This window comes from Gekko japonicus, unplaced genomic scaffold (genome assembly GCF_001447785.1).
Source record: "Gekko japonicus isolate JY-2015 unplaced genomic scaffold, Gekko_japonicus_V1.1 scaffold933, whole genome shotgun sequence".
NCBI lineage: Eukaryota > Metazoa > Chordata > Lepidosauria > Squamata > Gekkonidae > Gekko > Gekko japonicus.
The window spans coordinates 301,203-326,494 of record NW_015165264.1 but is presented as its reverse complement, the minus strand read 5'-3'; the positions used below and the strand labels follow the sequence as shown (position 1 = coordinate 326,494).

The window sequence follows — 25,292 nt, the reverse complement described above, 5'->3', positions numbered from 1 at the left end:
CCCCCCAACTTGTACACATATAAGCAGGGCTTTGAAGAATTGGGGGAAATCACTATTTTTTCACTCTTTATTACTATGGAAACTATACTGATTAAGTGATCATGAATATGCATAACGGGGGGGTGGGGAACGTGAGCTCACCCAGGCCTTGAAAGAAAGGAAGAGGCGCCATAAATATTTAGGGTTGCATAAAGCTATTTCCAGAAACATGCTAAGTTGTATTATTTTTGTTCTTTTATCTGCGGTCAGTGCAAATTACTATATGTAAACAGTGGCAGGGTAGAATTTTATTTTTTTAAAAAAAACAGAGTTCTTTCCTAATGGCCATTATGCATGGTTATTAATTTATTTTTTGTGTGGGTTTTGTGTTTGTGTGCTTGCATGCCTGGAAGTCATGGTGACTTCTGGAGACCCCTAGTGGGGTTTGGACATTTCAGAGGGGTGGCTTGATTGCCTGCCTCTGCGTCCCAAGCAATGTTCCCTCCAAGCTGTGGATTCTCGTGAGCAAAAATTCTGCTTTGTGAACTACTGGCATTAACGTTGTGAGCAAGCAATTTGGCTGTTGCATAAATTAGTTTGCTCTGGAGCTATCTTTTCTGAGCTAAGACAAAAAAGTGTGAGCCAAAGCTAAAAAACCGAGCTAGCTCACACTAACTCAGCTTAGAGGGAACACTGATCCCAAGCCCTGGTATTTATTTATTTATTTATTTATTGCATTTATATCCCGCCCTTCCCTTTGATGGGCTCAGGGCAGCTTCCAACAATAAAATACAATACAGTTAAAACATTTTAAAACACAGTTTACATTTACAAATACAATGTGACATCGCATAATACAGCTCTGGTAAAAACCAGATGCTGGTTAAATGATCTTTCAGTTTTTGTTTGGAGATCTTTAAAATTTAGGATCTCAAAGGACCCAGGCTACTGAATGGAGGAAACCCAAGGAGGAGGGGGACGCCCGCTGCCTCAACCAAAGGCCCTTGGAGGTCTCCCTTCCAATGCCTTGCCAGGGTCAGCCCTGCTCAGCTTCCAAGATCTGACAAGATTGGGCTCGCCTGGGCTATCCAGGTCAGGGCTATTATGCATGATTGTTGCTTGTCACCTTTTAAGGGCTTTGCCACACACTGTAACAATTGCTCCTAAATCTGATTTAACCCCTGTAATGGCAAATTACAGGAATTTATGCCCAATATTCTCTCAGATCCCCATTTGTCTTATTGCTGCTACTCCTAATGCTGGGGAAAAACCCCTCTCCTGGAAACACCATAATAGTTCCTAGCTGTTTGCCAAATTATATTTCTTTGGGTTGGGGAAGGAAGGAAGTGAAAAATCTGATGCTTCTCCGAGTTGGTTGTTTTCATTATTACTTGAACTACGGACTGAATCCATGGCTATAGTCCTATGCAGTGTGAGTGGAGTGGAGCTCTTCACAGATGGTTACTTTCCTGTTTCTCCATGCTTGCTGCAGGAGTGTGAGTGAGTTTCAGCACTGGTGCATCTGCTTTGGATGCAGAAAGTCCTAGAGACCCTAGCATCTCCAGTTAGAAGGGTCAGATAGAAGGTGAAGTGAAAGACCTGAACCTGAGACCCTGGAGAGCTGCTGCCGGTCAGAGTATATGATACTGACCTTAATAGACTACAAGTCTGACTCACTTTAAAACAGCTTCATGTGTGTCTGTGCCATGCCTAAAGTATGTCCCCCTGGGAGCCCCAGGAACATCATAGAGTGGGTTCCCATCTTAGATTAAGTCTCTAGAGGTGCAGTGGTCCTCAAAGATAACCGTTTAGTTACCAGTTCATACCTTTCATGCTTTGTACAGCCAAGGCTTTGGAACTTAATGCCTTCTTAGTAGTTCCATGTTTCAGAATTGCATTGATAGTGCCGTATAGTCATCTTTAAAGCATATAGAACATGCCTCTATTGGTAGAAGTCTTGAATAACTACATTATGAATACTTTGTGGTATTAAAAACGTCTTCATCTTGAGTCAGATCTGTCACAAGACTTGCCCTAAAGCTTTCCTTTTTTTAAAAAAAGGAAAAGACCCTTAAGCTTTTGTAACACCATTCGTTACAAGGCAGAACTGCAATAAGAACCTCAAGCCCCTATGAGTGAGTTTAAACATAGAAATTTGTTTAGGACAATATGTTTGACTTGAAATGTTTGCCACATAAAAGCTTTTATAAATATTAATTATAAATTATAAATATTAATTATAAAAAAATTAAAAAAGCTTTTGGCATGTTCTTATAAATCCTGAGAGTCTAATGCATAGTTCTATGGTTCCTCGGATTACCTAAACAAAGCATAAACCATCAAGGCTTTTATTTCTGATTAGGCTGGGGTGGGGAATGGGAATGGGAAAATGGCGGGGAGGGGGCTTTGGAGGACCTTTTTCTTTCTTTCAAATTTTTCCATTAGCAAAATTGGACATTTGGGAGCGCAGTGGAAAAGCACCTATGATATTTTTTCTCCTTTGAAGTCAGTGAAATGCTTTTGATGCTTTTTTACTCCCTCATAATCAATGCTCCCTCTAAGCCAGGGGTGTCAGACATGCGGCCCAGGGGCCAGATCAAGCCCCCGGAGAGCTTCTATCAGGCTCGCAGTGGAACTGACTGTCTTCTGCTTCTTCTTCCAGTTCTGCTGCTGCTGTGTCTTCCTAGGTTTGCAGCTTACAGATACACACCTGAACAGCATACTCAAGATTGCAACAGCACAAACATTTTGATGCAGTAATTCAGAGCAAGAGGTGTCAGTTATCAGACACTGTTAAATAAAATGTTGCAAGAGTGCTAATGTTTTAAGCATGTTTTTATTTTAAGTAAAAAACCCTTTTGTGTTTGTGTCCTTTATGATTGGTAAAGATACAAGTTTACTATTTGTAAGTTATGCAAATAAGGTAATGGTATATGGTGATTCTGCATAACTTACAAATAGTAAACTTGTATCTTTACCAATATGTACCTTTTATATCAAATTCCTATTTCATTATAACTTTCCCGGTAATAGATAATTGGTTTCCATATATTCCTTAGATGTGTAGATCTGAAAAGGGGAGTCAATCTTATTGTACACAACAAGTATTCTAGCTTCTCTGAGAATCCCTTTTACTAGGGATCGAAGGCTTTTTCCAGTGTTAGATGAACAATGCGTTAATTATATTTAGCGTTGATTGGGACATCGTAGCAAACTATGATACTGGCAAGCTATGGTTATAGCAAACAGCAGGTAGGAAGGAGGTCCATGCAAGCCCCAGGCACGTTTCCAGTCTCCAAGCCATGATTTGAAGGTGGGTTTTTGTCACATCCGAATTGAGCTATTGACCTCAGAGAAACTCGTGGAAATCTTGTGGTAGAATGCTCTTGTTTTCTGTTCTCAACTGCCTCAGTCTATTATGTAGATAATTTCCCCCTTAATAATTCTCCACCTTCAGCTGCCTGTGATTGAAACTCCTCAATTAGGCTGATTTATGTGTGTCCCTGTAATTTGACAGATATTATCTCAGGAGTACAGGAGCTGGCAAGGGCTGAGGTGGAAGACAGCAGTGTTTGAAATAGACTCCTGCAGGTTTCTTAGGATTGTGAATTGTAAGGGGTGTCGTGAAAACATCTGATCGAGCTCAGTCATCTGTGTCTCAGTCAGCTTGTTCACAAAAGACATCAATTGTGCTCTGCCGTATTGCTTTGCCTTCTAAAAGAAAAGGTTAGCAACAGGATAAAATTTAATTTCTACTCATTTATATAGTCTGTCCTGTCTTCAGATTGCCCATATCGGTCCTGACCTACAGGCTGTATGATATTTTAATCCTAGATTTTTTTTCCACTCAATAAATGCTGTTCAAACTGTGAGGGAATTACAATATATTATAGAAGCATTTTCTTAGCAGGACTGTGCCAAGTTTATGGTGATCTGCAGTAACACTTCAGACTGGGCCCCTAGATGTCACAGAACTGAACCTGCTTTGCCTCTCTTGTCCTTCCGCTTCTACTCCTATATTTGTCTACTCTGTTGTGATGTGCCTGTGCTATAGATTAAATGCAGGTAATGTGTGAAGCTGCCCTCATACCCATGTAAGAGACTCAAATTTAATTGTAGTGAAAGGCTGTAGTGACAACCGTATTTCTTTTTGCATTGCATGTGTTTAGATTTGATTTGTCCCCAAATATCTTGATTCCTGCACCCATAATGACTTTTGGGTCATAAAGTATCAGGCATCAAAGGGAAGTAGAAAATAAGCAAAGGTATGAATTTCGCATCCCTGCCTGTTGGCAATGAATAAACTAAATGTACTAAATAGTAGTGCTGGCAATGCAAGTATATTTCTAGAGCAATCAGTGCTCTAGAAATATGCTTGCATTTCCAGCGGAATCATGTTGTGTATTGGTCATTGCTCAAAGGCAGGAATGCAATTCTTCTTTTCTTGCATAATTAGGAAGCCAATGGAATTATCTAAAAGTTGGGTTGGAGGGGAAAGATGGGAAACTGAGCACACCTGTGAGGGGTGGACTCCTCAGTGTGTTTTTCTCTTCCCCCCCCCCAAGACAGTTGGAAGATGTTGGGGCTCAAGCTTAATTGGCATTTGTAGCCTCTGTTTAGATAGGCCTTCCTCCAATGAGTGACTACTAATTTTATCCATACGTCACCTTTCTCCCCAAAGGGGAAAAAGTGGCTTACTTCTGTTATCTTTACAGCAGTCATTTGAAGCTAAGTGTGTTGCTGGCCCAGGGTTACCCAGCAAGCTTCCATGACAGAGGGAGGATTCAAACTTGGGTCTTCCAGATCCTAGTCTGACATTGTGACCACTGTACCATGCTGGTTTTCTTGTTGACTTCTTTTCTGAGAGTGAACTGAAAGTCTGAATTGCCTGGGGAGCCTGTTCTTAGGAAGAGTTGCTGCATCCTAATGAGGATAGGTTCTGAGATGTAGAGTCCAAGATTCTTGTGAACATCCCCAGGGGGAGCACAAACAGCAAGGAAAGACTGCAGGATCCTGGGTCACAGATATAGAAGCAAGGTAAATTGACCTGCTGTTGAAACAATGAAACAGCATCAACTTCAGACAAAGTATTATATATACTATGGTGCTTTTTTTTAGGCTCCCAAATATTATCTAGGCTAGAACAAAAGGATGTATATATTCCTGATCCTTGAAATTCTTAGGAGTATTGGAGGAATGATTAAAATATGAACCCGCAGAAGCAGATCTTGTCCAAAACTCAGAGATGTATTGTGACAAAGCCGTGGGGAGACTAGAAGCTGCCCTTGAGACTCTGGCAGGTAGGCTCCAAGAACAGATGCGCCAAATCTAAACAAAAGGCACATCTTGTTCCCACTGTTTGAGGTGCCATAGATTGGTGTGAAATGGTCACCATCACTTTACCTTGGCTACCTCTCTGAAATATGTGGGCAATGTTAGCTATTGCAGAAAACACTGTAAAAGGTCTTGTGGCCACTTCAAGATCCAGGAGCTGTACAGAGTAGAGTGTCAGAACACATGAACGGGGGTATTCCATAGTTACTGCAGGGAAAAGATGAAATCCACTTTACCATTGATGACTAATTGATTTTTATTTTATTTTTTTGGTTTGGTGATGCCTTTGGTATGAAAGATTTTTGCTTTGATGTTATTTTTGGCCTAGCTGCTGCAGGGCTAGAAGGCGAACACCATTACTTCTTTGCTAACGAACAGCAATGTAATGTTGGCACCATGGTATTTTTGACTGTGTGAACACTCACTTGACTGGTGTCCCAGCCTTCCCTGAGACCCGTTATTTATTATGAGATCCATATAATGCATACTACCATCTAGGTAGCCACCCTGTTACGACAGCCCACCTATAGTTCCACTGCCATTGATCTTATTTATTTGATTCATAGCCCACCCTCCCCTGTACACAGGGCTCGGAGTGGGTAACAACATTCATCTTGGCCTTCAGTAGATGTTTCCAGACTTTCTGTGGATTCCCCACCATCACGGTTGTGCCTTTGACAGCATCACAACTAGCAACTTCTCCCTATCACTTCAGCATCAGCACTTTTTTCATACAGACAAGTATCTTCATGCCAGTGGCCACTGTAAAGCTATCAGTACTTATCACCACTCTGACTTCTCCTTATATAGAACTGGCTATTGGTACAACACTTATTACTTCTTCCTATGGGAACCAGACTGATACTAAATGCCCATTACACATCGGGGGGGGGGGTGTCAGTCCTGCATTCAGATGCAATAGACATTTCAGTCCATGACAAAACTTCTGAATGTTCTCTGGGTCATTGGGGGGGGGGGATCAGATTCTTTCATCATAGAAGCAGCATATGATTCTATGTTGAATAGATTAGAAGGCTTGTTCATACTTCTTTTTTTTTGTATTTACATTTTTTTATTGAGCATATCAGTCAAAACACAGACATAAACTCATTATTCATCTTATTGATATCCTCATTTCCCATTTAACAATCGTGAAACAAAAGAAAAAACAATCCATCTGAGGTTACTATTGCAACAACCAAATTGCCTCAATATTCAACTTTCATACCACTTCAAATTATCTGATGCTTATATCTGGTGCAGAACAAATAGTACTTTGCTGGCTTCTACATAATGCAGACTGGGAAATAGAAACCATGTACAGAGTACAAGATAGCTGTTAATTTTGGCTCATTCATGTGACTCTAAACTTTGTGATAGTAAAGATGTCTCTGGAAAATGGCTAACATATTAGAAATTACAAGTGGGGATCTTCACATGAGAGATATACTAAACCTTTTTTTAAAGCTTCCTTAACTAGAAGCAGAGAAGTGCCATCTTATATAGCCCAGCAGGCCCATTAATTGAGTAGATAGAATGTGGGCTGAATGGTGAGAAGGGGGAAATATAAATGTAAAAAGAAAAACATTCAATTTTTAGAAAACTCTAATGTGTGTTATATATATTCCGTGACTTCATTGTTTGTGTTAATAGAGAGGCATTCTGCTGTGTAATAAATAAAAGTGTTGGGGGTGTGTGACATGATGTATGACCTCTTCTTTAAGGTGGAGCTTTGTATTCTGTTGACAGTGCCCTACACACACAAAAAGTCAAAACCTAAGACTATAGCGTGGTTTTGTGTTAAATGTCTTGCAAAATGGTTTTGCTAGAATCCAGAACAGGAATTTTAAAAACAAAACAAAAAACACTACAGTTACAGAGAGAGGATTCCATAACCTGGAAAGTTAAGTTTTTCTGTGTTGCTGTTGCTTCTCATCCTGGTGATATGTCTATTCAGTGGCTCCAAATTCTGAGCTTTAGTCTCTCTTTGCTCATAGGTTCAGACTGTTTGTTTTCTGTGTTATGAAAATTGTGACTTTCTAGAGTTCATCATTTTGAGCATCTCTTTAATTTAAAAAAGTAAATTTGCAGTCCTCGTTCCAGAGAAAATCTTGAAAATCTGCAGTTAACTTTCTTTGAAGATTTAGAAATGGGAAGGGCCTTGGCAGAATGTTTTGCAGGGGTCAGATGCTGGGCATTCTGTACCATAGAGAGTCCTTGGACCCTCCTTCCTTCCATTAGAAATACTTGGCAGCAGGAATAGGATAGGCAAAATGAACGTCTCCATTCAGGGGTCACTAATTTGGTTTACTTAGGTTTGTAAATGAATTAGACAGATTCATGGAGGATAGCTATAATTTGTGATCAGTCCAAAAAAAAAAAAAAAAGGAACCCCCATGCTCAGTGGAAGTATGCCTCTAAATACCTGGTATTGAAACAGGCATTCAACACTGGGTACCACATTCAAGTTGTATTTCTTCCAGAGTCTTCTGATTGGCTGCTATAAGAACAGTGATAGTTTTTTAGTGGCTGAGAAGCCAAATATGGCTCTTTGACATGCCACCTGTGGTTCTTCTGAGCACTCTTCCCTAATATGGCTCCTGAAACATGGGGCAGGTAAGTGGCCAAGGCCCTTGGTCAACAGGCCTTGTAGTTGACTGATGGACTTCATCTTGCAATAGTCATGTCCAGAAGAACAGGTAAGCTGTGGGCCTCCATGAGTTGCAGGCCTGATGGCAAATATATGTATCACAACCAGAGTGTAGATATAGAGTATTTGCAATAAACAGGTTTTGAGATCTATTCTGAGAACAGTTTATCTTATTGCAAAGTATACTATGACTGGCCTTATTCTTTCTGGGGAGAAGAAAGGGCAGCATCTCATAATGAGGCACTGATAGAAAGCTAGCCCGAAGAAGCTGAAATTCAGTGGGGGAAGTTGAGTTGTTTTGTGAAGTGTAGAAATTTATCTCTCACATTCGAGGTGGTTTACTGCTGCCAGGCCACCATGTAAGCCATCTTCAAAATAGATTGGAAGACTGAGCCTGTTATATTCATCTGCTGCGTAGTGAATATTGCTAAAGTGAAATTAAGATGTAGGCAGAGCTCAGTTTTATAATAAGGTGGTTTGTGATAGTTGGTGTTTTATAGTAGCTTAGTGACCACTAAAAGTAAATTGTATCCTGGCAGCTACAATGTGGCATTTAAACTTTTAGCTTCATCCTTTAGGGCTTTAGAAGTCTGAAGTGAATGTGCCTATTAGACCGTTGTTATTTTATAGATTGGGCTAGTTCTTTAGAATGTGTTCTGAGGAGTGAAATACTGGAAAAGCTATACCTCAATTTCCCCCCATTTCAAAGCATGGGTTGTTTTTTTTTTGTTTTTTTTTACATAAATGACATTTCAGTGGAAATCCTGTTCTCCTCATCACCTCTGGTAGAAGTTTCATTTTAGTTAGGCAGTTGTCCTTACTGTATATAGCACAACAGTGTGTAAGTCACTGTAAAAACATATTGCAACTTTGCTGCAGACAGTTTTAAGATTCCAGGACTTGTTCACATGCTTGTATTTCTATTGGATTAATGCCCCTAGAACTACATTCCTGCAGAAGAGTTGCCACCTAGAAACTGTGACTTCAAGGCAAGGGTGTGTGGCAATGAGGACTCATGAGATTGTTTAGGCGGTTAGAGAAGCAATATTTTTCTCAGAGGATAGTTTCTCCAGTTCCTTCAAAGCGCTGTCAATCAGGATTGCGTGCTGTGCATAGGTTCCCATATCCTGCTGATTGAATGGTTCTCTGACACCTAGTGCAATAAAAGGTGCTCATTGAAAGAAGTCTGAGAGTAGCTGGCATATTTCTGGCAGCCCTAGAAAAGCCTGTTACATACTTTGAGTACCACCAGTTTAGACACGTTACCAATTTCCCAGCTCTGTCTGCACTGTTTGTGACTGCACTGTTTGTGACCAAGAGTGGGAATGATGGGCAGAATGTCTGTGGCCATCTGGAGGGCTATGATGATTTGCCAATTTCACCATCTGTTGTAAGAAGCTCAGAATTTGGAAATTTCCATTAGCAGTGCTCCAGACTGCAAATAAAAAACAATTTGAAGAGCGATCCCTTGGACCATGGGTGTAAATGATATTTGAGAGTTCTTTGGGGAGACTCTTTCCTAGTCATTGTCTACTGGGATGATGGATGAGACACATCATGGGTTCTGTCCTTCTTGGACATTTTACCCCTGGGGAGTAGAGGGCTCTGACGAAGTCATAAAAATGAAACTGCCAAACAGCATGGTGTGATTTAATCACAAGCCAGCCGCATTGATTTTCCCCTCGGGGTGCACCATCCATTTGTTTGGGAATAATTTTGTCAGTAGTGAGGAGGGAAGAGGAAGCAGCTGTAAATAGTATCTTTGTGATGCGATCAGGTGGACCTTTGTCGGGATGCTTGTGTGTGTCTGATATTTGGGGCTGGTTGAAATTGATTCTTGGTTGAATGGAATTAGTTTGTCCCAGCTGTTTGGTGCCTTGTTTTGCATTGTGCGGCCAAAGATGCTCAGGCAGAGTTAGTGTCGCACTCACTGCTTGATTGAGGCAAAGCTAAAAGCCGCACTTGCTTTGCTCAGCAGTGCACCATTAATATGCTTTTGTTTGTCCTGTAGAACTCCTATACAAATCCAAGGTCATGTCTGGAAGAGAGGGAGTGTCTGACAAGAGCTCTTTTCTACTTTTTAAGAGACCTTTCTTTCATTGCTTTTGGATAATCCCTAGTTCGCCTCATCTATCTCATGTACTTAGGTTAAATTACATAAAAATACTATCTTGCTGTTTCTGTGGACACAATTCTTAGCATCTGGACTTGATAAAAAACCGCCGTGTTGGATCTACACCCTTTCACATCATATTCTTAAATTAGACACTGTTCAAGTAAAATATGGTAATAAACCTGGACTTTTCATATTTATTTAGTATATCACTGTCTCACTTTTCTTCCACACACTTTTCTTTCACCCCACAGCAATCTTGTGAGGTAAATAAGGGGTTGAATCCAGACTAAAATAGGCAATATTTGTTGATCTTCTTCCCACTGTAGACCCCTGTCAGGTCATTCCTCTGACTCCCCTGTGGACCAGTATTTTGTAGAGATCAGTGGGCTGCCGTGAGAGGGGGAAAGCAGGATAATTCCATTCTGCCACTGAATCCAATACTGGGCCAAGATAATCCAGAGGGCTTTATGACTGAGGCAGGGACATGAACTCTGCTTAAAATCCAAAACTCTAATCACTTAGCTATTTTCAAAAACAAAGTTTTATACTTTTAAGCATACATTTATTGTTTTAGAAATATAGTTTGATATACATATGCTTAGCTCTGTATACTGTAATGCTACTGTAGCGCTCTCTAGATGGGGCTGCCCTTGTCTCAAATCTGAAAGCTGTAGCTGATGCAAAATGCTGCGGCCTGGCTGTTGATGGGACTCCCAATTCGGGAGCACATCCAGACTGTGCTAAAGGCATTGCACTGGCTGCCGATAGCATTCCGAATTCATTTCAAAGTGCTGGTTCTTATCTTTAAAGCCCTTTATGGTCAGGGGCCTACATATCTGAGGGACCACTTTTCCCCATGTATTCCCCAGAGAGCACTGCGTTTAGGGACCCAGAACAAATTGGCCCTCCCAAATCTTAAGAAGGCCAGGCTGTCAACAACCAGGGCCAGGGCATTCTTGGTGGTGGCTCCATCCTGGTGGAAGGGCCTGTAAAACAGAGCTCTTCTGCCAGGCTTTTGGAGCTGCCGCCACCACTAAACATCATTAACAACTAGTAGCTAAAGGACAGGAAGCCCTGATCTCTGGAATTCATAATAACAGCCGGTGCCAGCCGCCTGAAAGACACCTGAAGAAGACCTAGGAGCCGGTTATGGGAAGAAAGAGCTGATATGGTAGCCATCGTTGATTCATTAACAGCAATACTATCACCTACTATATTATTATTAATTGGTTTTAGCATTGTTTTAAATGTCCTAATTGTTTTACTGGGAGGGCAGGGTAGAAATTTGAGAAAGAAATAAATAACTTAGCAATGTATTATAATAAATAACTTAGCAATGTATTATAATGACCTTAACATTTATTAATATCATTAGATGGCAACCAAGTCTATTCTTTCTAAAGATTTCAACAGATTTCAGCTGTTTTTGAGAGGAAAGCATCAGCCTGTCATATGAACAGAAGAATTAGGGCATGAAACACTGTCACCAAACCAAATAGCTGATTTTACACATCACCAAGAATGCCAGCAAGTGTTTCAGTATATTTTGCATAGCTGCTGTAAGGAGCAACTCCAGTAAAAACTGATTTAGTTATTATTGATTTCACTCTGACACTGACAGCTTTCATCAGTCAGTCAGCACATTCTTCAAACTTCACAATAAATGAGCTCTCTCCTGTTGGGTTTGTTATAGTGGAGTTCATGCAAATCTGGAGGAAAGATTCAAATCACAATTAAATAAAAGAGATTTGTCTCTCTCAGAAGACTGAGAGTCTTCTGCCAAGATGATTAGGTCCTAATGTAGTCTATAATGTCCTGTACGTTTTGGAGACAGACCACGTACAAAAACATGATGCTTTTTTTTGTTTTAAGTTCCTGTGTAGATTTTAAAGTAAGCAAAATGCCATTGAAATAAGCATAAGCCAAAAGCTTCACTTCAGGTGAGAGGTTGTTATGGCAGTCTGAGTGCTCTGTCTCAAATAACTGGAATGGCCAACTTGAGCATTATCACCTTATATCAACTAAATGTGTGCAGAGAGGGAAAACAGGGTGGAATAGTTGTTCCGGAGTGGGTTATTTACATCATGGAATTTACTAACTGAATTTACTACAGTCTTTACTGTAGGTGCTGCAGAGGCGTGCTTGGTTTGTAATGCACTTATTGTAGAGATAAACCTGTTTGTCATTTCCTTTTAAACTCTTACATTAATATACATCCAAATATAATAGGGTCTATTCTGGTGTCACCGAGCTCTGTCTGTGTGTAGCGTGATTTCCACTGTCTCGTATGTTGTCCCCATCTTAGTTAGTTTATTATTGCGGTCTTGAGACCATGTCCCCATCTCTGTTAAAAATAATAATGATGATGATAAAACGAGGTGTCAGTTAAAATCTTACTGGGAGAAAATATCAAAATGAATTGGGCTGGTGGTGGTCCACTGGTACTGACAACAAATTGGCACCAGATGTAGGAACAAGGCTACTCAAAGCTGCCGTTCCTACACAAGACAAGGTTCACTGAGTGCTAAGGTGCATTGGTGGCAGAACAGAGCAGTGGATTGAGGTGCTGGTAGATGTCAATGCAACCTCGTCTTTCCTGGCTACCGTTGCATGCCATGGCAGGATCATGAGACAGCTGCACCAGGAGCTGCTGCTGTTTGGAGTCAAAGGGATCAAGGAACCAGAAGCAGCATGTTTGTACTGATTTCCATGTACTGTTTCTGAAGGCACTCCAGATGTACAGTAGATACTGGAGATCAGAGGAGGTTTAAATCACTTTAAATGCAGGGCTACCTATTGAGAGCAGGCATAGCACAGTGGCCGAGAGAGTCTGTGCTACAAAACAGGACATTTGATCTTGTTTCTGCTGCTCATTACAAGGTTTTAGGCAAACCGCTTTCTCACTTCTTTGTCCTTAATCAATAACATGGAAATAAAATACATATTTACCTTTCAGTGTTGTGATAAGAATTAAAATATTGTATGTGACCTGCTTCAAATGCTCCAGAATAAATATGTGGTGATGGTGATGGGTTTTTTTCTTATGTGCCATCATAAACATGAGTTCTCCACCTGTGCAGGAACACCTTCAGAATGTTCGATAGCTCTACAAGGAACTGACACATAAATCCTTTCCTCGAAATACTTTTATTTCTGTGCGCATGCCTGAAAGGGGGGCTCACCTTCTTACTCAGTTCTCTACTCCCTCCATGTGTCTTTGTAAACATTGGCATTTTCTTGTAGCTTTTTTTCCCCGTCTTTATTTTATTTATGTAAATAGACATTGCAAAAATTTCTTTTGGGTCCCCCTCCTTTCTCTTTTGGTCCACATGTTTATGGCTAACTAGGCAACTGTTGTTTGTTGCTAGAGCAAGCTTCCTTTCTCTTGTGCCTCCTTTGTTTGAATGAGGAATACAAAGTTGTTTGAAGTTCATCCAGGAAACTCATAGAAGTTCTATTTACCACCTATGTTTTGGAAGCATGGTCCTCTTAAAGTAAGAGGTTTCATTATCAGGTCATAGCTCCATGCCTGATTGAACGATGCTTGGGTCCATGATTCTAGCCATGGTATTTTCAGCTTCCATTAATAATCTGCCAGCAGTTCCTCCATTCGAGCCTCCACAGGTTTTTTTGGAGGTTTAACTGCTGTTGGAGAGGTTTTACCCTCTTCGTTATTGTCCTTTTCCGAACCACACCTTTCTTCTTGCAATCTCTCCTTCTCCAAGGACAACGGAGCTGTACAAGGTGAACAAAAAGAAACCCACAGAACTAATGTGTTCTTCACTTGAAGGAGAGAGTGCGATGATGATGATATTATTATAGTGAAAAATGGCACCAATCCCAGTGACATGAGGACTGGGACAGAACATATCAAAGTTTAGTTTTCAAAAAAGTACCCCCAGTATATCTGCTGAGGGGATGGGGATAGAAACAGACACCGCTACAATCAGGATTAGGGCAGGAGATTATGCTTCAGCATGTTATTCTCATGCTCCCCTGGGATTGTAAGGATTCTTACTACATATTGGGTGTTCCAGAACTTCATACCATGTGATGATAAAGAGATCTTCAAACAGCCTGCCCAATTACTGTAGCAACTGTGGCTCCAACATCAATAATATAATGGGAAAATGAAAGCTGATGGGGGCAACCCAAGTGGTTGCTCTATATACAGCTGGAAGAGGTATTTTGAGAAAGTCAAAGGATGTAGATTATCGGTCTGGTATAATGAGCCCAAACTCTTGAAAGTGAGGCTGGGTAGCTAGCTAGTAACTTAAAAGGCAATAGTAGTAGTTACCCACTTTGATAAGGGCTGACTGGAAACTTTATGGTCCTTCCCTGTATCAGCATAGCATAGGTTATAAGTTTGGGGGCCTTTTGGATCTTCTTCATGGTCTCTGTGCATCACACCTCTGGGATATAGTGCACCTGCGCCGACTCCGATCGGTACAATGGAAAGCAAAAGGAATTTTTGCGCCCGCTCCCAGGTCATGTGCCGGGCTCCACGGTGCATGACCAAGGGAGGGGCACGACAATCCTGCCAGTTCTCTTCTGACTGCCACACTGGTAGGAGTCTTTCAGGCTCGGTCAGTAAAACTATACTTTTTTGGGCCTTTTGGCCTCATCTTAATTCAAGTTTAGTTAGGAAAGTTTTTCAGTTAGATAGTGTTTTGTTGGACTTTATTTCTACCATCCCTTCCCCCGGCCTATAGCTTGGAATGCGGCAGTAAGATCACCCCCCCAGATGGACATTCTCTTTGCCTTTTATGCTTGGGGGAATCGCACCGAGTTGCCTCTTGTGCCCATTGCTCCAAGTTCTCCAAGCAGACCAGGAAAAATAGGGCTGCTAGACTGCAAGAGGTGCTGATGGAAGCCACACTCTCTCCAGTGGCGCCATCATCTCAGGAGACGTCCGGACATGCATCGATGTCAACTCCAGCGTCAGAAGTGACAATCGCCATGTCTTCGACATTGACCTCCATCGATGCCGTAAAATAAGTGCTGAAACGCCCGATTCAGGCACAACAGTACAAAGCCCATACTCCTTCCAAAAGAAATAAGGAGGGCAAGGATGTTCGGCTTATCAAGCTTAAGAAGCACAAGAAAGGCTCTCGTGTAGCCGCTTCACTTGATTCAACAAGCCAAGGGCAGCCACAAGGTGCACTTCGGTCACCTTTGCTGCACCCCATCTGGTCCCTTGACTCCGACCAGGAGCTGGACTTGACTCAGGTTCCTCGATCACCTGATGTTGAGAACCTGCAACGAGATCGAAGGATACATAATGTTGTCCCTTCACCTCCGTTCATCCCCGATGAGCGAGATCGATCTCCAACGCTGATTCCGCCCACGTCATGGGATCAGCGCAAATGGCAATATTTATACGGAGCCTATCCCTTTTCGGGGTCGATGCCATGGCTCCCTTGTCCACCCATGGAGTGGGATCGCCAGTCTCCCTCGTCCAGAATTTCTCGGTACCGGGATCCCTACCCGGCACTGGAATTCATTAAACTTTCCCAATTGAGACTGATAACTAAAGATCCAGGTCTTCAGCCGTCGGCACCGAAAACTCCCATAGATCAGTTGGAACATAGGCCTTCGATGCCAATCCTCCAAACGTCATTCTCTGAACCCACAAACCCATCCAGCACCCCTAGCTCTTACTCAGATGAGGAGAGTCCCCATCCACTGATAGAAGCATCCCTGCAGCAACAAATCGAGGTTGAGCTCCCTATTTCAACGTCGGAGGACATTAAACCCTATGGGGACTTTATTAAACATATGACTCATACACCAGCTCTGCCTACCATCCAGCCTCTACCAACAGTCATGGACTCAGTCTTCGATATAATACAAATGGACACTTCGACAGTGGTCGCCCTTCCCATGACGTCAGTACTTTTGCAAACAGCAAAAGCCCCCTGGGTTCATCCTTCCTCGGTATTGATCTCCAACAAGAGGTTGGATCATATGTATAAGATTCAAGAATTTGGGGCAGAATTCCTTTTCGTTCATCCAAAACCTAATTCGTTAGTGGTTATGTCCTCAACCAAGGGCAAGAGTACTCATTCTACACCTCTAGATAAAGAGGGACGGAAAATCGACTCTTTAGACAGAAAATTTTATACTGCCGGAGCTCTGGATATCAAAACCTCCAACTATGCAGCCTGCATGGGGCGTTATCAGTATTCCATCTGGGAACAAATGTCTGAATTTATTTCATCCCTCCCAGATGACTGTAGGCAACAAGCTAGACGCATTCAAACAGAGGGGATGCTCTTGGTGAAACACCAACTTAACGTATCCAAGCACTCACTGGATACAGCGGCAAAGACTCTCACTTCTGCAGTCACCTTACACAGATACGCATGGTTACGTTCCTCCGCCTTACAGCCAGAAACTAAGGCCACTGTAGAGGACCTTCCATTCGAAGGTGATGGACTTTTTAGCTCCACCACGAATGCGGTACTTCAGGAGCTTGACAAAAATATCAAGACTTCTCGCAGCTTAGGGGTTGCACCTCCTACTAAGCCGCATATAGGGAAAACATGGTCCAAACAATGGTCAGGTAGACCATTGTCTAAATCCTCCTCCGAGCCACACTGGCAAAGGTCCCCGAGTCGTCGTCCTCGTTCCTACAGTGGAAAACCCAAGTTTTCGTCTACCTCTCTATCTAGACCCAAAACTGCTAAGAACACTAAACAGAGTCTTTGACTCACACCTCCTCTCCCAACTCCCTTTGTCTCCATACCCGTCGATCTGGGAGTCCATTACGTCGGACCAGTGGGTCCTCTCAATAATAAAAATGGGATACCTAATAGAGTTTTCCCAAATCCCTTCCACCTCCCACGTCGTTGTCACACCACCTTCTACAGTCCTCCTAGAAGAGGTTCAAACTCTCCTAAGTAAGTATGCCATAGAGCCGGTATCATCAGCACAGCACGTAATGGGCTTCTACTCCCGTTACTTTATGGTGCCGAAACGGGATGGAGGCCTCCGACCCATTCTGGACCTCAGGAACCTGAACTCTTTCATCATATACAAGAAGTTCAGGATGACAACGCTACAGGCCATGCTTCCACTCCTCGAACCAGGGACATGGATGGTTACATTGGACCTCAAGGATGCTTACTTCCACGTTTCCATCCACCCTACCCACCGTCATTTCCTTCGTTTTGCGGTAGGCAACCAGCATTTCCAATCCTCCCGTTTGGAATATCCACGGCCCCTCGGGTCTTCACAAAGGTTATGGTGGCAGTGGTGGCACACCTCCGTCTAAGGGGCGTGCAGACATTTCCCTATGTAGACGATTGGTTGTTGGTAGCAGATTCAAAAGCATCCCTGCTCACCAATGTAAACCTAACATTGACAGTCCTGACGTCCTTAGGTATCCAGGTAAATCTAAAAAAGTAAATGCCACTTCCCACCAAAAGGGTGCAGTTTATAGGAGCTAGCCTAGACTCTGTCGTTTGCAAGGCTTTTCTCCCTCCTCAGAGAGCAAGGGACGTTGTCAATCTAGTGACTCTATTCTGCAAGTCTGGACATGCTACGGCAAAGCGAATCCAGCGGCTGCTGGGTCTGATGGCTACCACCATCAACGTCATTGTTTTTGCCAAACTGCATGAGAGACCTCTGCAGCTGTGGTTCATACGCAGGTTTCGCCCACAGAGTCATCCTCAATCCCTTCGTCTTGTGTTCCCACCATCCGTTTTGGGCTCTCTGTTTTGGTGGACAGATCCTGTGAATCTCCTAGCAGGAGCCCCATTCCATCCACCCATGTCAACACTCACGCTGGCTACAGATGCGTTCCTCTGGGGATGGGGCACTTATCTCAAGGGTCTTTGTGTGTGGGCTCGTTGGGAGTCCCATGTAGCATACAATAATATACATTTCCTGAAACTCCTGGCAGTGCTGTACGCACTCAGGTCTTTCCGACACCTAGTGACCGAGCAAGTGGTTACAGTTCTGATGGACAACACCACAGCCCCATGTTATATCAACAGACAGGGAGGTACGATCTCCCTGGGGGCTATGTCGCCTAGCCATAGAACTATGGGTCGAGTGTCAATCATGGAACACGTTCCTAAGGGCCGCTCATCTGCCAGGAAAACTGAACATCCAAGCAGACTTCCTGAGCAGAGGAGGGGCAGCAGAGCACGAGTGGGAGCTCATTTGGAGTTATCTTCACCCAATCTTTTGCCTTTGGGGCCATCTGGAACACGCAGCAACAGAAAATGTAGTCGCGGGGATAGATCCCCTATCTCTGGGGGATGGTCCCATGGTCATGTCTTCATGTGTTCCTTTTCCCTCCGATTCCTCTAATACCCAGGGTACTGGTTAAGTTGATGCAGGAAAAACCACGCTGTCTCTTAGTGACACCGTGGTGGCCCCAATAACATTGGTTCTCCACTCTGCTCCATCTATCCAAAGGCTCCTTTGTTCACCTTCCTCCAGCCGCAGATCTCCTTCTCACAGAGAAAGGTCGGATTCTGCATCACGATGTGAAGCGTCTCAAGCTCACAATCTGGAGGATCCTTTTCGATTGGTCAGAGACAGGATAGATCACATCCTATTGAACTGTCGCAGGCCATCTACCTGAGTTTCTTACGCTGGGAAGTGGAAGAAATTCTTGTCTTACCTTACCTCGTTAGGATTGCCACCACCACCATCTGACCTGATGGCAAACTTCGCATTCTTATTGTCTTGTTTAGACCTAGGACTCAGTTGTGCCTCGCTGAAGGTCTATTTCGCTGCAATTTCAGCCAATCACCCTATGATTGACGGTCACTCCATCTTCTCTCACCCCCAGACCAAGAAGTTTCTTAAAGGTCTGACCCACCTTTTCCCCCCATCACGTGGACCCACGCCAGTGTGGGATCTACCCATGGTGCTTGCAAGGCTTATGGACAAACCATTTGAACCGATGGCTACTTGTAGTCTACAGCTTTTGTCGTGGAAGACAGCCTTTTTAGTCGCGGTCACCTCCACTAGGAGGATGGACGAGTTATTGGCACTCCGCTGTGACCCACCTTATTTGAGTTTTCATCATAATGGGGTCACATTGGCTCCAGATGTTTCTTTCCTGCCGAAAGTTGTTTCTGAGTTTCACCTGCAAGCAGACATTGTTCTTCCAGTGTTCTTTCCATCTCCCTCAACGGAGGAAGAACGTCATTTTCATTCGTTGGATGTCAAAAGAGCTTTACTCTTTTACCTAAATCGAACACAGCCTTTTCTGAAATCTCTGGCCTTGGTTGTCTCTCATGCTCCACCTTCTCAAGGGAAGAAGCTGCCGCCCCAACGTCTATCCAAGTGGATTGTGGAGACTATTAAGTTGTGCTATATGCTAGCCAAGAAGTCGCTCCCGGTTCCGCTACGGGCACACTCTACCTGGGCAGTGGCAGCATCCACAGCCTTCCTGCGAGGTGCGTCATTGGAAGATAATCTGCAACGCAGCTACTTGGGCCATGCCTTACACATTTGTGAGGCATTATGCCCTCGATGTTCGTCTTCATCAGCGTTCAATTGTAGGACGAGCGGTGTTGCAGGCGGTGCAGATTTAGGACCTCAGCTCCCTCCTCCAGGTAGGTGGGCATTGCTTTTCAGTCTCCCAGAGGTGAGATGCACAGAGACCACGAAGAAGATAAACAGGTTGCTTACCTGTAACTGAGAATCTTCGAGTGGTCATTTGTGCATTCACACCACCCGCCCTCCTTCCCCACTGCTTTCCTTGCTTTCTTTGGAGACTGATGGCAGTGGTCAGAAGGAACTGGTGGGATTGTCATGCCCCTCCCTTGGTCATGCGCAGTGGAGCCCGGCATGTGACCGGGGAGCGGGCGCGAAAATTCCTTTTGCTTTCCATTGTACCGATCGGGGTTGGTGCAGGCGCACTATATCCCAGAGGTGTGAATGCACAGATGACCACTCAAAGATCCTCAGTTACAGGTAAGCAACCTGTTTAAATTCTTTAGATTAAAAAAAAAAATTAAGCTGCATTGAGCATCCAGAGAATACAGGCACCTTTGCTCCTTGTTCCTTGTCAGCTGAGATAGTGGAAGTCCTTAACTGTTGTCTGGAAGCAATAACGACCTTCATGAAACTCAATCCAGGTGAGGTGCTGTTTGTTGATAAGATCAATTTTTTTGTGGAGTCAGCATGTGCTGGATGAGCTGCACTCCCCCTAGAATAGCAAGTTCACAGTTTAGGAACAGATCCAGAGTTACAGAAGGCAGGGGTACAGATCTGTGGAAGGTAGCACCTTTATACAGCTTTAGACAGTTCACTACTTGGGACCAGTGTTCCCTCTAAGATGAGTTAGTGTGAGCTAGCTCACAGTATTTTACCATCCAGCTCACACATTTTTGCCTTAGCTCAGGAAGGGGTGGCTCCAGAGCAAACTAATTTATACAGCAGCCAAAGTGCTCACTCTCAACTTTAATGCCCGTAGCTCACGAAGTAGAATTTTTGCTCACAATACTCCACAGCTTAGACCACTTTTTTTATCCATGCACTGACCATACAACTCGAAGTACTCCTCATTATCGATGAAGTTCTCTACATGATCCCAGTCCAAGATACCTGACCAACTGCCTCCTCCCAGATTAACCTGCTCACTAGTTAAGACACTCCCTGCTGTGTGTGCCACTTGCTGGGAAAAGCAAGACAGAGCTTTCTTTGTAGTGGTACAGACTGTGGAACTGCTCTCCTTAGAGATACTTGCCCAGCACCAGATTTACAAATATTTAGGTGCCAGTGGGCAAAGGCATTTGTTTAAAATTACCCCAGGCTTCTTAGTATTTTATTCCCTGTCATTATTTGTTGTGAAGGTTTTATGGACATTTATGGACATTGTGCTGCTTCTATTGTGCATACTTCAGCTGCTGGTGTTTTATGGTTTTAGCCTGCTGTGAGGTTTTTATATGCTATTGGTTTGCTGTTAATTCTTTTTGCTTTGATGCCATACAGCTAATTTTTAGTGGATTATATTTATTATAAGTCTTCTTATAAACCACTTTGAATATAAATTTTCTAAATATACTGCAAAATATTGAGATGCACCTGCTGCAGATCAGGTTATAGCAGATGAAAGTCACAGCCCTTTGCATCCTTTTACCTGTATTGGTTTGAATCTGCACTTTACCTTACCCTGGGTGCAATTGATCGCCCAAATTCTATAGAGATCCTCTTACTGTTTGTCTAGAAAAGGATGGGGCCAGAGATGGAAGGGAGAGAACAAAAGATTGCTTGTTGTTAGACCTGGGTATTTTTTTTTATCAACCTATCTCTAAGGTCCTCAGATACCAGATGAATAAGGGTGACTTAAATACCCAAGACATGGGGTGATAAAGGTTAATATTGGACAGATTTGTTTCTGATTTACTCTTTACTTTTTTTAAAAAAAATACTGCAGCAGACAGAAGGAGGGGCACAGACGGATGGCCAGCAGTCACAGACACAAAGCGGTGAGAATACTGAGAGCAAGTCTACTCCGAAGCGGCTGCACGTCTCCAATATTCCATTCCGCTTTCGGGATCCTGACCTCCGGCAGATGTTTGGGGTATGTTACCTTTGTCTTTTTTTGGGGGTAGCATTGTACTGCAGATCTATATATTTGTTTGTGTTTATATCCCACCCCATCAGGAAAGTTATGAGTAACCTTTCAAACCATAAAGCACAGAATGCCCCGAACACTCATTGTCCCTAGGTGTGTCCTGTGGCAGGTGCATGACAGCCGCCTTCTCCAGGGCCGCTGATCTTTTTTTGGAAGTCTCTGTGGTCAAGCTGAAATGAACCAAAACACATCTGTGCCTCAGGTGTGTTCCACTGATAACTGGCAGTTGCCTGGGTGCACAGTCTACTCTCTCTGACTCAAGGCTGAAGATAATTTTCCCAAAGGCCAAACAAGGAGGAGCCGGATGTTGCTTATGTGTCATCAGAAGCTAGTTACTGTAATGTTTTCAATCTGAAGGATATACTTTCTGAAACTAAGTTCCTCTTTAAGATCTCATTCCTCAGTGCTACTTTAAAAAAAGAACGCCCTCCTCTCCTGTGTTTTCCATCACCACGAATTCAAGCATGTTTCAGTCATGTTTGTTTTACGTTGCCTCTGTACTTGGTGATTATTGTCCTAGGTAAGTGGGTGGATAGCATGGTTAAGAATAGAACTGTTAGGTATTGTCACAGTCCTGGGCACCCTACCCCTGGGGGAGAAGGGGCAGAGCCAAGGAAAGTGCTAGTTGGACCTGCAAGAGCAAGGGAGGAGCAGAGAGGAAGAAGGCCAACCTTGCATTCCATGAAGCCGAGGCCTCCTCTGGGGTAAAAGCCTCCTCAAGACAAAGGGCTTGCTCTTGAGTAGGATTAAGGAAGCAGGAACTAGGATTGGCTAGGGGAAGAGAGGAATAAAAGGCCCGAGCTGAAGGATGTAAGGGGGTAGCTGGCTGGAAGCTGGGAAGGAGCTATAGGCAGCCAGGCAGGGTTATAGTCTTTCCAGTTAGGGAATACTAGGCCTCCTGGATACTTAGAAGGGCCAGAGGGAAGCCAGAAGGAACTTTTCCTTCCTGAACCAGACAGACCAGCTTCCCCCTGAGTTAATCCTGCAGAAAGGGTGCGGTGGCTAGGACAGAAGCTCAAGGCACTAAGATTTGTAAAGGAGCAAGTGCCTCTGTTATATTTCTGGCACATTACTTGTCTTTGGCAGCATGGGAAGAAGATGGCATCTCCACAGGGGGATGCAGGCCTGGGGGTTTCACAGGCATGTACATGAGGATGCAGTGATGAAGCATTCTTTGAGGGTATTTTCAAGTGGGAAGATGGGTGGTGATGGTGGCTAGGAGAGGGCAGATTTTCCTTGGTTTATCATATGCTTTAGTTTTCAAGACAAGCAAGTTCCTCACTAAAGGTTTCTGGGGGAAACTAGCAATGGCAGATCCTGTTATGGCCTGGAAATGAGAAATGTAGAGCAAGAATATCTGGATTATTCTTGCAATAGGGAGGAGCAGACAGTGAGTTTTTGAGACGCCAAAGTAGGTAACTGGATGAGAGAATAGTAAAAAATGAAAAACAATCTTGGCTGCATTTGTTACTTGATGTTACACAATTTGGCGCAGGAAAAAATATCAAAAGTCGCCAAACAAGAGTAAGATGAGGATGAGGAAGAGTAACATGAGGAAGATGAACACAGCTGGATTAAAGCAGGGACCTTTCTAGCCCAGAAGTCTGCCTACCAGCAGTGGCCAATGCCACAGAGAGGTTTATATGCAAAGCATGATAGGTGAAACTCGTCCTCTGTTTTTAATTCCCAGCATCTGGCAGTGAGTAGTGCACTTTTTCTGCATGTGAAAGTTACACTTTAGTTATTTTTAACTACTAACCATGAGTAAACCTAAAAGTATTTTTCCTAGTTCTGTGGTGATAATTACTGTGGCATTGAGTTTCATAGGTTAAATATGTCTTGACTTCTGTCATTGGTGCACTCACTGATGAGGAGTTGGCAGATCACATGATGAGATTCCAGTAAAGGTGTGCCTTATTTTGCATAGCATTGTATAACCACTTAAAGACTTTATGAATTGATGGATTTATAAAATGAGAGTAGAATGTATCTTCATTTCACATCTGATAGTTCTAACATTTCAGCTCTACTTGCTCATTATGTTGACCTAAGAGCTGGCCCAGAGGTTATTCCACTTCCATGAAAGAGGACTTAATTTCATCTCTGATTTCTCTGGAAGTATGCTTTTCTAAAATTTATTTATTTATTCACACTTGTATTCTGCCCTCCCTGCAAGTGTGCTCAGGGTGGATCATATAACAGGTTATCAAGGCTTCACCTCATTGTAATGGGTCAATAAATAAATACATTAATACAATATTTAAGAACAGTTAAAACAATATAATTTAAAACAGATAGCACTAACAATTTAAGTGTACCTTCTCCAAAACTGCGGCCTTTTGTTGTTCCATTGTTGCTGGGGCTGGGACCTGTCCACCCAAGCCACCACTGTCACTTGGCATGCTGTGCGGCCGCTATGTGTCTCAGGAGGCGGTGGAGGAGGAGAACATCGGGCCGTTAGGCTGGGGATGCAGTCGAGTAGAGGAGCGGGGGCCCCTGTGCCTTGTGACCCTGACTGGCCAATGCTGGCCAGGGTACCATCCCAGGTCGAGGACCAACAGACAGGGGTGCGTACGGTGTGGAGCCAGGACCAGGTTCATCATCAAGAAAGACTATGAAGTCACGCAAAATACGGCTAAAGGTTTTGATCAGTTTGTTGTGGTCTGGTCAGGGGTTCTTCAATATATGTCAGAAAATGACATTCTTCCATCAGAGACTTCCTACATCCCTTGGGTCCGTTTTTAACTATTTGTTCATATTGAAAAGGTCAAAGAGATGCTAAAATAATACTTTGTGACTCTCTCAGGCTCAATCACAATTTTTGTTCATGAAGAGAGCTGAAATTAAACTCACTTTGGGTTGATTTTGACTGATGAGGGGGTTGCTTTGTGGGTTGTGTTGGGGTGTCTTGTTTGCTCCTTGTCTGTTCTTGGATTTTACAGTCCTGTCTTCACCTCATATCCTGCTGATTGACTGTAATGCATTTTTGTTTTTCTTTGCTGTTCTGTTGCATTTCTCTCAATACATTTTTTTTAAAAAAGAAAGACTATGAAAACATCTGGATTTCACCCCCTTTTCACCAGTGCCTCTCCTGCAGGTGTCAGGACAAGGCAAGAGGGGGACAATTTGGACTGAGGTTGAGAAGCTCCTGTTATCTGTGTCTCCAACTCTGCTGGGGATTATATTTTAATAGCTAGCCTAACTATAATAGTGGGTTGAAGAGTTGGTTCTCCCACCCTTTATAGTCTGTTATATAGTATAATCTAGAAGGTACCAAGAAGGGAGGTCAGGGTGGATAGGGCTTAGTTAGTTGGGTAGTTTAGTAGCCAGGTATTTATACTACGATACCCACGATATCTATGCTTAGAAACTCAATGTTGGGGATTTGATCTGGCTAATGAGTTAGCTATTGAAATTGGTTATAGGCTGTTTGATCGTTGTTTAGTGAGGTTAGCTGATTGGGTTATTGGTGGGGAAACAACTGATTACCATCTGTGGCATCCCAGTGGTGTATTCTATTTACCAGCTAATCCTAGGGTTGGCTGTGGCACCGTGAAGGCACTTCGAAGGCCACCTGCAAGGATGACAACTGGACCAGGGATTCCAGT

At 43.2% G+C, this 25,292-nt stretch overlaps 1 protein-coding gene across 7 annotated transcripts in view; it reads left to right on the top strand.

The window, feature by feature from the left end:
- RBFOX2 (RNA binding protein, fox-1 homolog (C. elegans) 2) overlaps window positions 1-25,292 on the top strand; it is a 135,241-nt gene that overhangs the window by 48,930 nt on the left and 61,019 nt on the right. For all 7 annotated transcript variants that reach the window (XR_001482480.1, XM_015410205.1, XM_015410206.1 and 4 more), the window contains exon 3: window positions 21,484-21,630. Coding sequence is in view for 6 of the 7 variants with exons in the window: in XM_015410205.1 (XP_015265691.1) it covers window positions 21,484-21,630 (147 nt within the window). In the remaining variant the exon portion in view is untranslated. The remainder of the gene's footprint in view (window positions 1-21,483; window positions 21,631-25,292) is intronic.